At 47.2% G+C, this 13,026-nt stretch overlaps 1 protein-coding gene across 2 annotated transcripts in view; it reads right to left on the reverse strand.

Moving 5' to 3' along the window:
• Window positions 1-27: 27 nt before the first annotated feature.
• The window catches only part of FSTL1 (follistatin like 1), a 94,066-nt gene continuing 81,067 nt past the window's right edge, over window positions 28-13,026 (reverse strand). For both annotated transcript variants that reach the window (XM_066572123.1, XM_066572122.1), the window contains exons 5-11: window positions 11,786-11,818; window positions 10,089-10,219; window positions 7,062-7,180; window positions 6,202-6,314; window positions 5,306-5,416; window positions 3,511-3,608; window positions 28-3,251 (exon numbers count right to left, since the gene is read on the reverse strand). In XM_066572123.1, coding sequence (XP_066428220.1) covers window positions 3,207-3,251; window positions 3,511-3,608; window positions 5,306-5,416; window positions 6,202-6,314; window positions 7,062-7,180; window positions 10,089-10,219; window positions 11,786-11,818 — 650 coding nt within the window. In that variant the 3' untranslated portion in view covers window positions 28-3,206. The remainder of the gene's footprint in view (window positions 3,252-3,510; window positions 3,609-5,305; window positions 5,417-6,201; window positions 6,315-7,061; window positions 7,181-10,088; window positions 10,220-11,785; window positions 11,819-13,026) is intronic.

A 13,026-nucleotide genomic window follows, 5' to 3' on the forward strand; every position in this document is an offset into this window, starting at 1 on the left:
GCTTGTGAAAAATAAACCAAACAAGTGTTATTTTTTAAATTTTGTTTCATTTATTTGGCAGTAATATCCAAACCCCCCTGCTTCAAAAAAATTACAAAATCAAGTAAAATAAGTGCACTAAGGAAACCTACAGAATACTGATAAATTTCACACACGTACAGGAGGGAATATAGAGGGAGGAGTGGGACTTTTTTGTTTGTTGCCTAAATTTGGTTTTTTGGGAAAAACAAAACAAAACACCTTCCCTGCCCCTTGTAGTCTGTACAGCAATCATCCCAGAGAGCAATGGCTGAAATTCAGCACTTCCTTCCCCAGCAGCCTGCAGGGGTTACTGAGTGACCATCCTGCAGAAGCCTGAGCATTGCTCAGTCTCGGCTGCTGAGATGTTTTGGTCCCCTTTGAGAACTGCTGCCCTTAAAAGGGGCCCCACTTTCCACCACGTCCCTCCGTGGGGGCACAAGGAGGAAGAGGCTCCAGAGGCAGCAGCAGCCCTTTCCAGAGGCACTGTTGCTGCACTCCCAGCTGCTGCCCTAGGCTACCCTGGGATCTGTTGTATGGCTTCTTGGAGAGCTCTGCTTGCCGGAGACCACAGCCCATCCCTCCGCCCTCAGTGCAAGAACAAGCTCTGTAAACCTCAGCTGCCAGCACACATCTCTGGCTGCCCCAGCAGCCACCCCCATCCACACGGCTGCACAGCCACAGCGGGCAGGAGGGGACAGAGAACACATCACAGTGCAGCCTACAGAAGCCCTGAAGCTGTGCATTCGCCTCCCCTTCCTGCACATGCACAGGTTTTCACAGTTGGAAATATTCCTGACTGAACAAGATGTTATCCCTGCCCAGGGAAAGCCTTTAAGGCAAGCTGTTGTGTTTTCTCTAAGGCACTTTAACAACCCAAGCTGGAAGGAAGTGATCTGGGAGGCACTAACTACCTTTTAGAGCAGGGCTGGAATAAAGCAAAACATTATTAACAATGTTCCTGTGACTCCAGATCCAGCACATAAAGCCCTTTCGCTCATACTCTTGGGAAGGAGCAAGCCTATGTCTAATGGGTGCTCCTATTTCACCAACCACTTCTTCCAGTGCCACCAGAACACAATTATTCTGTCCCAGTATAGCATTGTCCACATTACCCTCAGCTCACATGGACTCATTCCTCTCACCTTCACAGGTGACAGCTACTCAAATCCAGGCCCTCATGAGAAAAAACCCCAAAAAACAGTCTCCTGTATTTATGATACCAAAACCTCAATGCCAGGGTACATTATAGCTCTCACTGGAAAAGTGGCACAATGTCAAAGTTAATGGAAGTCCTCTGGCTTCACATCAGGAAAACAGCCCAAAGACCAGATATTGGAATAAGATGCTTCACACCACAACAACCAGACGGCCTTTAACACATCTGGCTCATGGGAAAGAGCACAGGAGGGACCAAGCTTTCTTTTTTTCCTATACTTCTAGGTACCAGTTTATTCCTCCTCTTCAAGGAAAGCACTGTGCAAGAAGGGGAAGGTTGGGACTCAAGTCCTGCTGATCTTCACTCAAACTGGACATGCTTTTGCAGATGCAAGTGGAATTTTGCTTGAGCAAGCAATAGGGACTGCAAGATACACAGCAACAACTGCTGAAGTTGCTCACAAACAGAAAGATGGAAGTCACAAGTAGTGGATCAGGGCACATGCAACTGCTTGGGAAGCACAGCACAGGCATGAAGGGAACATGGATGTTCAGGTGTACATGAAGTACATTTGACAACTGCATAAGAAAATCAGCTGAGCTTCAGGCTACAGAGGTGACTATCAACAAAAGAGCATTTCATTTACATGTAGGACCAATGCTCTGAGAAACATGTGGGATGAAACTGACCCACGAAGGAATGTGAGAGTGGTCAAAGGTGGTCTGATAATGACATTGAGAAATGTGTCAGTAATGAGGCTTCCAGCCCTGACTCCAAACTCATACCTGGAATCAAAGAATAACACTGCTGCCTCACCCCAGAGGAAGATGAAAAGCCCAAGATGATGCCAACAGCACAACTAAACAGTTTTCTATATAGTTAAGCTTTTTAAGATACTGTACTAATGGGATTGCCTGGTCCCTCTGTCTCTAGACTGCTTTGAGCAATTTAGAGAGGCACGAGCACAGACTTTGAGCACATGGTCAATGCTAGCTACAAGAGTGAGAGCTAGAGAGCTGCGGTGGCAGTCTGTGTCTGGTGAAACTAATTACATCCAACCCTGTCTCTCCTTCCCACGAGGGACACTGCTATCCCCCAGCTGGGAAATACCCTGTAGTGCAAGGCTCACAATTTGCCTGTGGTGTTTGTGGCAGCTGAGCACAGTGCAATACAAACTGTGCATGGGCATTACAGCACTGTCAACAACAAAAACCCACACGCTGGGTTTTCTTGAAAGATCTAGAGCTACAAAACATACAAAAGCTGAATCACTACCATAGGAAATAAAATAATAAAAAACCCGAAACAAAAAAAAAGGGGAGTCAGCATGTGAATGTGATAAGAAAAAAATATGATAGCACCTCTAAGGAGGGGGCAGGGAGAGTAAGAGTGAGATGAGGTCAAAAGGAACCATGTTGTGTTGGAGCCCACAGTGTACTGGAGGAGCTGCTGGGGACAGTCTGGTGGAAAGCAAGGAGGAATGTGCTGGACTTATGCCAGCATGGCACAACGACTCCCAGCTGTCACACCAGGCTGACCAGCTTTGAGGAGCTCGAAGCAAAGGGTAAGGTCCTTGGATAGTGGTGCCCTGCAGCACACGTGTTCAGCCACAAAACTGCCAGGCCTGTATTTCTGCAGCCAAGGGTGGTGCTGACAATTGTATTGACTGAAGACCCCCTTTTCTATCCAGCATTGACCTCCATCCTTTCCCCAGATCCAGAGGAACAAGAAATCCCTGTTAGCTTTTGGAGGGAGCAGCTGTCTGTTCTGGGGAAGGGCCCCAGAGGCTGCTGTAAATCCCTCCCAGCCTTCCAAGGTCCCAGCAATGAAGCTCCCTGAACAGGTGGGCTCTGCTCCCCTTTCCTGGCCCCATTCTTTGTGTATTACAAAACAAATAACCCATCGCTATACATGTAAATATCTGTGACTGGGCAACTGTAGCAGACACTTGTGCATACTGAGATCAGCACTGGAGGACAGGATGGCAGGTTGGGCCCATCCTCCTGGGCTCCTCCGCTGTGGAGGCCCCTTACATCTCCTTGGTGCTCATTCTCTTGGTCTTCTCAGCTGTCTCCTAGAGAAAAGAGAGCACAGAAGTGAAGCTCTGCAATGACACAGGAATTGGTAGTGCTCTGAAGTCTTTGATCCAACACTGGCTTGTATCTGAAAGCCCCACTCCTGATCTTGTCCCCACAGGCAAGACATTTACTCTGCTCCTCCTTCTACCTCTTACTCCCTTCTACTTCTAGAAGTCTCCAAGTGACAGAAACAGAAGGAACCCATCTGGCAAGGGGAGGCTCAGTGCAAGCAGACCTTCCCAGCTTCATGCTGACCTGATGCTTCTGCAGTTCCTGAACGTATCTGGCCATCTCCTCCTCAGTCAAATCTTGATCAGGTCGGTGTCTCTGAGCAGGCATCTTCTCATTCCTCCCTGGAAGCAGAAATGGAGTTTAGTGTTTCACAAATGGGGAATGCAAATTTCAGATGTTGAACCATGAAGAACAAAGAGAGGCAGGTCAGGCACAGCATCCCTCAAGCTTAGGGGAAGCCTTCGCTGGAGGATGGTATGGGTTGGCTTCTTAGAAAGAGAACAGGCCTTGTGGCTGCCTGGGACTTCACAACTTGGATGTGCAATCTGTCCCTGTCTCTCCCTCCCATGTGACTGATAATAAAGCCATGTAGAAGAGGCTGCATATTATTGAAAAGAAACACCTATAATTAGCTCAAACATCTTGGCCTCTTGTAGGGAAAAAATGGAAGCTCAGTGCTACCCAAGTACAATAACTGATATCTAATGAAGAGGTAATTTTGCTCAATGAAGATGTAACTTGCTGATGTGTTTGATCTGATTCTTCAGTTTCATTATTCCTCTAACAATAGCCTCTAACTCCTCTGCTGCTCTGACATGGGCAGAAAGTCAAGGAATCGTTTTCCCATTGCATGCTTCTGTCATGGATGCAGGGAACAAAGTAGGCTGCAAGAACAGGTGTTGCATAGCAACTTTGAAGGTTGTTTCTGGGGAGGCAACAGAAAGTGTCTCTCATTCTGTTGCTTAATCTATGACACCTACACACAGCTCCTCTGGCAGCTCTATTAATACTACAGTTGTCTTTTCTCAGGTGAGTTCCTGCTGCTACAGCTAAGTCTGAACTGAGGTGATCCTGAAGCCTCTGCTGCAGAAGATGAGATAAACATGAAAAACTCTGTACATACTGCTGCTGTTTCCCTCTCTTCTATTCTGCCCAAGCTACTGACTATAGATCTGAACCAGTGTACTCCTGGCAGGTCCCACACAGCACTGCAAGGGCCTGGTTTCTAGGGAAGGATATAAAATGATATAAAAAGAGCTGGGTTTCTAGGGGAGAAGGCCAGAGAAACGCAGCACCATGCTAGGAGGTTGGATGTGACTCCTTGGGAAGAACCCATACATTTGCCAACACAGAATAAAGGTGGCATTCCACTGGCCCTGAACTATGTATGAGAAGGTGAAACAGAGAGCTGTTGTTCACAACTGCACGACCTCTCACAATTGTACCGTAGCTGTGCAAGTTTAAGGGCCTTCCAAAGGAGGAGTGAACAACCCTCCCTTACTGTAGCACCATCTCCCTTCATCAGCATTATTCTACAGTTTTTGTGGCAAGAAGCTAGAGTCCTTTCTTGGCATTGGATGAAGGTTCCTATATCCCCTCTTGATCAAGACAGGATCCTAGATCCTGTTTTACAAATTCCATAAACGCAGATACAGTGAGGATATGGACACATATCCTGACTTGCTCACACCTACATATACAGTAGCAGCCAGTGACCTATTTGGTTTGCACCAGCAGGATGCAGAGTAGCTCTAGTCTGGAAGATTTAGTGCTGAATTTTCATGACACCAAATCCAAACTACAAACCCCATCAGCATTGCCCCAAGCCCAGTTACATAATTTCTGACCTCTGGAACAGTACCAGCTTGGGTTTGACTAACATGGAACAAGTGAGGGTTATGCAGAAACCAGCCATGGAGAAGCTGAGGAAAAGCTGGAGAGAGAAGAACCCTGGATAGCTGGTGCCTTTGGAAGGACACAGAGTGAGAAGTCTTTTGTCCAAACCCACACCCAGTAACTTTCTGGGGAGCATACGGACCCTCGCACGTCATTGCGGTGCACACCCAGTTCCCGCAGGCGCAGACGCAGCGGTTGCACTCCACCTGGGTCTCTGCTCCATCCTCGTAGGTCTCATCTTCCAGGGCACACTCTGAAGAGGCACAAAACAAAGGCAGTGCTTGTGAGAGAGCGAGCAGGCTAAAGGAAGCATACTTTGGAGATGCCTTGGTTGAAGGGGAAGCCTTCCTTCCCCCAACCATCAGAAGTTTCCTCATGACTAAAATATTCATGCTGAATTTGATGAGTGAAATCAGCCAAAATATAATTTGGGAAAGTCAAACCTTTTGTTTTTCTTCATCAGAAGAACACATTTCAATTTCTCAATTCCAAATGAAATCTCAGTGTTGGATTTGTTTGAATTTCCTTATTTGTTACACAAAGAAAAGATCCCCTGAAATGAAAGCTTGGGTTATTCTGATCCAGGTGAGGATAAGTTGGGGAAATGATTTGGAAGGATAGTGAACTTTGAGATGGTCATCAGGGAGGCTCTCTGTGTGAAAGGCAGAGCATAGCAGGACTTTGGTCTGGTCTGACTTTCCTAAGTTATCTGGCCATGAACTCCTCACATGATTGACCTCTGCACTGTTAAATACATGCCTTGATCTTACAAGCATACCATACCCATCCAACCTATGTCCTTGCTGCTAAAATCCAAACCTTTCTTATTACAAGAGCTGCAGGAGCTCTGGGACAGTAAAAGCAGTACTCTCAACAATGCAGAGACAAAGGGTGCTGTTGGATAAGAGGCAGGCATATATTAAAATTATCTCTGGCTGTGGAGTTACAGCACCCGGTGTCTGGCCTGAAGTTGATCTCTTTTCTTTCCTCCCTTCCCAGGACCCCTCTTGTTCCCCAAGATAAGTGAGGAGTTCCTACTTTTCTCTGGTGGGTTGAAGGATGGGCTGAGGCACTTGAGAAATTCATTGAAGCTGAGCTTCCAGTCAGCATTTTCATCTGACAGCTCGATGAGGGCATCTACGCAGAGTCCCCTGAAAGGAAACACAGAGGCTTGTTCTGCACAGGGCTTGTGCTAGGCCAGTGCCTCTCTACTGTCTTCAGAGTGCAGGTGACTAAAAACAGTAATAACTAGGGAGACTCCAAGATGTCTGGCACAAGTGGCTTCTCTAAGGAAACCTCATGGGATACAGAGAAAAGAAGAACAGTCACAAAATACTCTCTGTCTGGCAGCGGGCTGGGCAGTGGGGGGAATATTCTGAACAGCAGGAATGGGACATCCACATTTGTTGACATCTACATGCTGTCACACAGGTAGAGATGCAAGCACAGCATAACCAGAAGCAGCCTTTTCTTCACACAGTGGCAGACAAAGAAAGAGGGAAACCTCTCAAACTATAGCTGCCTATGAATGGTGTTTTCCCACCATCTTCCTTGCACTGGATGTAGCTATTAGGCAAAAGGAGAGGGCAGTCCCCAGGAAAGCTAATTTATTAGGAAATAGAAAGAAGATGACAAATCTTCTGTTACCCAACTCCCTTCTGGCTGCACAAGTGCTACATTTAGGGCAAAAGAGGATTGGAATACGTGCCTAACATGAAAGGTAGAGATAGGACTGCTCCTCTTGTGTGTTCACACCTATTTAAGTTGGAAGCCACTTCATACACAGTTAACTCTGCCAGTGCAAGCCCTAGCTGATATTTACCATGAGTGAATTTCCATCTTCATTCTACCACATCTGCCCCCCTGGCCCTCCCTCTGGCATCCTGTCCACTGCCCACCTGAGCAACTTGTTGGTCTCCTGGTCCATGTAGGTGGTGATGTTGATGGCAGTCTCATTCTGCTCTACAAACTTCAGGAATTCAGTGGAGTCCAAGCGAGAATCACCATCATCAAAGCTCTGTAGGGGAAGATAGGAAGATGTGAGAAGCTCTCATTTATCAGTTCAAAGTACCCCTTCCTTCTTCCACTTCCATACCTACATAGCATTTTGAAGCTTTAGTGAGACAAGTTCCATTATCCCTGTTTTTCACAAAGAAAGAGGCTCAGAGAAAAGCAGCAACATATCCACATTAGCCTCAGAATAAGAGAGAAATGATCCTAGCCTTGTTCTCACAGATAAGCTACACTGCCTCTCATTCACCTCCTGCTGCTTGATTTATGGCTCTAACCCTATTTCTTCTCTTTGTTTCAGCCAGCTCTTAGCTTTCTTATATACTCCTGCCTTAGAGCACACCAGCTGCATTCAAGGAGGTGTCAGCTTTCCAATATGTGTAAATCCAAAGCTGTGCCTAGACTCTGACAGTGACAAAAGGGAAAAATCACAGGAAGCAATTTTCTGCTGATACCAGGGAAAAAATTTAATGCAATAGCACAACACCTCACCATCAACTTCTTAAGGTCCTGACAAGACTCCTGGCACTGAAGGGCAGCAGTTTTAGCCCCAAAATCCTGGCTGTACTCCCAAAGAAGTAATTGCATTTTGCTTTCCTGTTTGGAGATGTGACACCGCAGTGCTGGGCACTCAGCAGGATCTGCTGTGCCCCCTCAGAGACAGCTGCATTGCTGTGAGTGGAAAATTAATCCTGCACACAGACTGCTGCCACCTAATTTTTGCTGTGTGATTGGGGCAGGTCGCTGTGGCTCCTTGTGCAGTGCTCTCAGGAATGCTGGAATAGACACTGCCTGTTGTTACCTCTGTGTGTTTCAGGAGAAACATCTAGGGCTAGGGAAACAATCCTGTGTAACTGCTCCACATGTCAACTTCCACTAGACTTTGAAGCCTCTTGTCCTGCTTTTTATTGTCAAAATGACTGCAGTTCTCTTAATGACCCAGACTGTTAAGTGAGTTTTCTTGCCTTTCAAAGTTATGGTCTACATTAAGGCATTCCCACAGAGATTCTCCAAAATGGAGCAGCTTCCCACTACCACTCTTGCTCCTCTTGAAATAATGTCCTTCAAGGTCATGACCTGCCTGACGAACAAAGCACATCCCAGTGAGCCCCACAAGTCAGGCTTCCAGAAGGGAAATAGCTTAATGCCACATCTACAAACCTCCCCATCAAGGAGAAAAGGGAAAAGCTTCATTTCAACTATGCCTCCAGTGTTTCCTACATGCAGCACAGGAATCATGCAGGGCATGAAGAGCCCCGCAGCTTGGCATGAAAAAATTCCTCCAGTAACAGCAGACACTCATTGCTGACACAAATTTCTCTATGTATGAAGCCATTTAGTTTGCTTTGCCTTGATTTGTCCCAAGTTGCTCCAAACTCTGAATTCTGCTTTAAAAATGTTTCAAAGCTTAAAGAATAAGGTAGTTGAAAAGGTGGATTACCACCTGATAGAGAATCACAGAATCATTAAAGTTGGAAAAGATCTCCTTTGATTGAAAACCACCTTATCAACTAAACCACAGCAGCAAGTGCCACATCCAGTTGTTTCTTGAACCCTTCCAGGGATGGTGACTCCACCACCTCCCTTTGCAGCCATTGTTTCCCCAGCCTGTAATTCTGCCTGGGATTGTTGTGACCCAAATGCAGGACCTGACATTTGCCCTTACTGAACCTCATACTGTTGACCTTGGCCATGGAAATTCTTCCTTTGGTACAAGCAGAGGTATTTCTTTGCCATAAGATCTCTCACCCATTGGCTGGGATCAGTGCTCTAGAAAAAGTGGGACAGTAAAGAGAACGTGAGGCTCCCTGCCTCTGAGCTCAGCCTCAGGATATCACCAGCACGCTGACAGGTGTGGGGACAGTGGGTGTGAACGGCTTGTGTGGTGACAGTCGAACAAGCCTGTGGCTGGCTCATGCATTTCAGCAAAGCCTATGACCTGGGGAGACCCTGCAAAAGTGGCTGGGGACAGCATATTTGCAGGCAGAGGGACAAACACAGGACACTGCTGCTTTTTGGTGCTGGCAGGCACTGACAGGAGCGCCCAGGGCAGTGGATGTCCACTGCAAATGTGAGGATGTTCTGTGGAGCGAGGGGACCAGCTCCTCTGTCTCACCAGGGGGTGCCATTGCCATGGCAGATTTGCTTGCAGTGCTAACTCCTGTCAGGCACCATTAATCTCTGGCTGTCAACAGCTCATGATTTAAATGCTATCCCCTCTTCCCCACCTGCTCCTCCAGCTTCATCCTGAATGCTTTGAAGTCTCTGTCAGGAGCCAGGCGTGAGGGGGAGGGACACAGCAGTGCATGTGGCAGGAGCATGGGAGAAGCTTGGGATCTGCTGGTGGGGTGAGGGATAGACTGACAGGGAGGAGGGAGGAACAGGATTATTGCAAGGCCCAAGACTCAAGTGGCTTTCACTCTGCAGAGAACTAGGGAACTGCCAGCTCTCAGCCACAACTGGGACATATTCTTTGAAGCCCCCAAATGTCCCTTATACCCATCTCAGCATGGCCTTGGGACTATCTAGGCCAAAAAATCAGCAGCCCCTGCCACAGTTTCCTGCATTTCCAGCACTTTCCCTTCTTTTCCTCTGGCATTTTACCCAAGATTAGTTCTCTACTCTGCTACAGGCATATGAGGCTTGCCCTCTTCCTTTTCCCCAGGGCAGGTCAGACACCAGGAATCAAAGATGCTCCACATCTGGTTGTCACAAGCTGTGTCAATGCCTCAGTCAGTGGCTGCTGCAGGCAGCCCATGACACATCAGGCTGTAGGACGTATCAGATCCCTCTGGTCCCCAGCTCAACAGGCATATCACACACTGGAACCTCTCAGCTGGGGGCACAGCAGCTGTAATGCAGTGACAAGGCAAGAAATGTTGTCTGGGCTTTGAGGCAGGTGCTGCCCTACTTGCCTTGAAATATTTGTCCAGGACTTCACTGTAGTTACTGCCCTTGGAGAACCACCCATCTGGGATAATCTCAGCTTCCAGCCACTGGATGACCCGGCGACGAAGCTCGTCCCTGTCCGACTGGTAGCAGACAACTGTGATGGGAGACAGTGCAGCAGAAGGAAAAACAAGAGTGAGAGAAATCAAGCTGGCAGGGAGATCACAAAGAGAGGACTGGAAATAAAAGCCAGCCAGCTCGCCCTGATGGCAGCTTGCAGCCCCTTGGTCCAGTCCTTGGAGTTACATCACTGCCAGATCCAAGCAGATATGTCATGTGCTGAATAGTGGATGGGCTGTTGGTGACACCATGTGGCACGGCTGGAAAACAACACTCCTGCCAAAGCTCTTCCTTCCCATTCCTGAAGCTTGTGGAAGAACAACCCGGAGCTGACTCATCTTGGTGTGAAGGGTCCCAGACTGAGGGAGGAAGGTAACTGACAATGTCCCCAGGCTTCCCGACACTGCGTAGAATTGTCATTCAGCTGTCAACCCTGAAATACCAAAACCTCTATCCTCTGCAAGGGGGAAATCCAGACTAAGCAAGCCTTTCTACCACCCCGTCTCCAAGACTTGAATTTTAGAGCCTACTATCTCACGAAATACTGTTTCTTCAAAGCCCTGGTTTGTCCACTCTGACTGGAAATGAGAGGGAGTCAGGTTGGGCTTATTCATTCACAGTGCTTGCCAGTGTCACATGTTTCTCCAGAGCAGTTATCACTTTGTGTGCTAGTACAAGCTGTGATTTAGAAACAAAACTGAAAGCCTAGCTGGGAATTATCACACCTGCCCAATGGTCAGCAAAGCCAGAAAAGGAATCACTGTGAATTCATGTCACTTGCACACACTAAGGATCTTCTGAATCCAGTGACTACTATCACAAGCAGATGGAGAGATGAAAAAAAAATCAGCTCTATAGGGATTCTGCATGTTTCATTTTGTACTTCTTTAAAACTGCTTTAGGGTGGTGGCTGTGCTCTGACATGGTCCTTCCTCTTTAGTTTGTGTGAGACTTTGCTCTCATCTGTCATAGGAAGTTAAAGTTGATGATTATACAGCTCCAGTATTTAGAGGTCATGAATAGGAAAAGGATCTCATGACAAGCCATGGCCCTAAAATCCACTGTTAAGTACACATGGCAATACATAAGGGGAGAAACCAAGCACAGGGAATCGAAGAGACTTAAAATTTAGGTGATCATAGAATCATTTAGATTAGAAGAGACTCAAGATCATCTTGGTTGGCTGATGGTAGAGGCAGTTCAGCTGTACCTCCTGACTCTTTGCCTCTGCACCCATTGGTTCATGACTCCTAAAGCAAAGTTTCCTTTTAAAAGAGTGCTCCATCCCTCAGTCTGGGTGATGAACACTGTTTGAGTCCCTGGGGGCAAACTGGGTTTCATTGCACCTAGTCTATGCTGAGTCCCTGAGACATCCCAGCACAGTGAAAAGCGCGGGAGATGAATGAGCTCTGAAAGGTCACCCAAGAGTAAAGAGCTGGGCAATGACCTTTCAGCTGATTTATCAACTCAGACTCTTCTACAGCCCATGCAGGATATGCTTTTTACACAGAGTTCTGCACCCCCCCCAGCACACCCTCTGCCCATCTCCCAGAGCATACAAATTCATACAGAGGCCTCAGCCAAACAGGACACAGCTTCTTACCTGGACTTGCAGCTGGATTCTCAGACTTCTTTTCTGTTAATGGAAAGACAGAAGAGGACATTTCTGATGCAGTGTGAAGCAATACAAATCTCTTCCCACCATGGGTAAAAGCAGAAGAACCTGGGAGTCTTTGGGTATATGAGGGCCACATACATGATTGAGGGGCTGGAATCCCTGGACCATGAGGAGATACTGAAGACAGTTTAGACCAAAGAATTGAAGGCTCAGGGACAATCTCATCAATGTTTATAAATCTGATGGAAGGAAATGAGGAAGACTGCACCAGACTTTTATCCATGGTATTCAGTGAGAGGGTAAGAGACAGTGGGCACACATTTAAACACATGAAACTCTGTCTGAACACAAGAAAACCATGCAGCTGCTGTGTGTGTGTGTGTGTGTGTGTGTGTGTGTGTGTATGTGTTAAACAGGCCCACTGATGAGGCAAAATCCTTGCTCCTAAAGTTATTGAGGTTCCTTAGGAACATGGATGATAGTATTGGTTTTAGGAGTTTATCCTCAGAGCATGACTTTTCCTCAGCAGTTAAACTGGGACACTTACCTGGCTGAATCCAAAAGCTTAGAGTGAGGCAGCAGGAGCAAAAGGTTGCCCTGCTCTCCTGAGTGCCACACTCCCAGAAGCTTGGGGAGACAATAGCTCCAAGGTCCCACCACAGTCAAGGTGTCAGGATTTTGAGTGCACTAATGAGGGCCTTAATGACCCTGCTGGCCTCACCTAGAGCCTCCATCCAAACTCTCTAATCATGAACCATGAGGCTCCATTTCATATCTGATTCCTCAACTCCTAGTCCTTGCCTGTGATTATCATGTTGTAGCCATGCCTGTCTCCAGCTCTGTTACAACCACTCTCTTCCATAGACTGTTGATCCAGGCTTTGACCTGGTGACTGATCTCAGCCCTGCTATGTAGCAGGCACAGGGTCTGCAAGGGCCCTGTGGCAAGCAGAAGCCTAGAGATAGGAAATGCCAAGTCATGGTGAATAGCTAGAAGCCCTATTCCGCCTTTGGACCCCTGCTTATCTCTCTGTAACTCTATAGGTCACTTTCCTCTAACCCTTGCCATTAGACCATTTCTGATCCCCCTATACCCTATATAAAGGGCTGTTTTAGCTCCGTTCTGGTAGAAGAGCTGTCACTGGAACCCTTCACAGAAGATTCAATTAAGACATCACTGTGGAACTCTAAATGGCCTTCTCCTCTCTCTCCCTGTGTCTGCCTGCT

This window comes from Molothrus aeneus, chromosome 2, assembly GCF_037042795.1.
Source record: "Molothrus aeneus isolate 106 chromosome 2, BPBGC_Maene_1.0, whole genome shotgun sequence".
NCBI lineage: Eukaryota > Metazoa > Chordata > Aves > Passeriformes > Icteridae > Molothrus > Molothrus aeneus.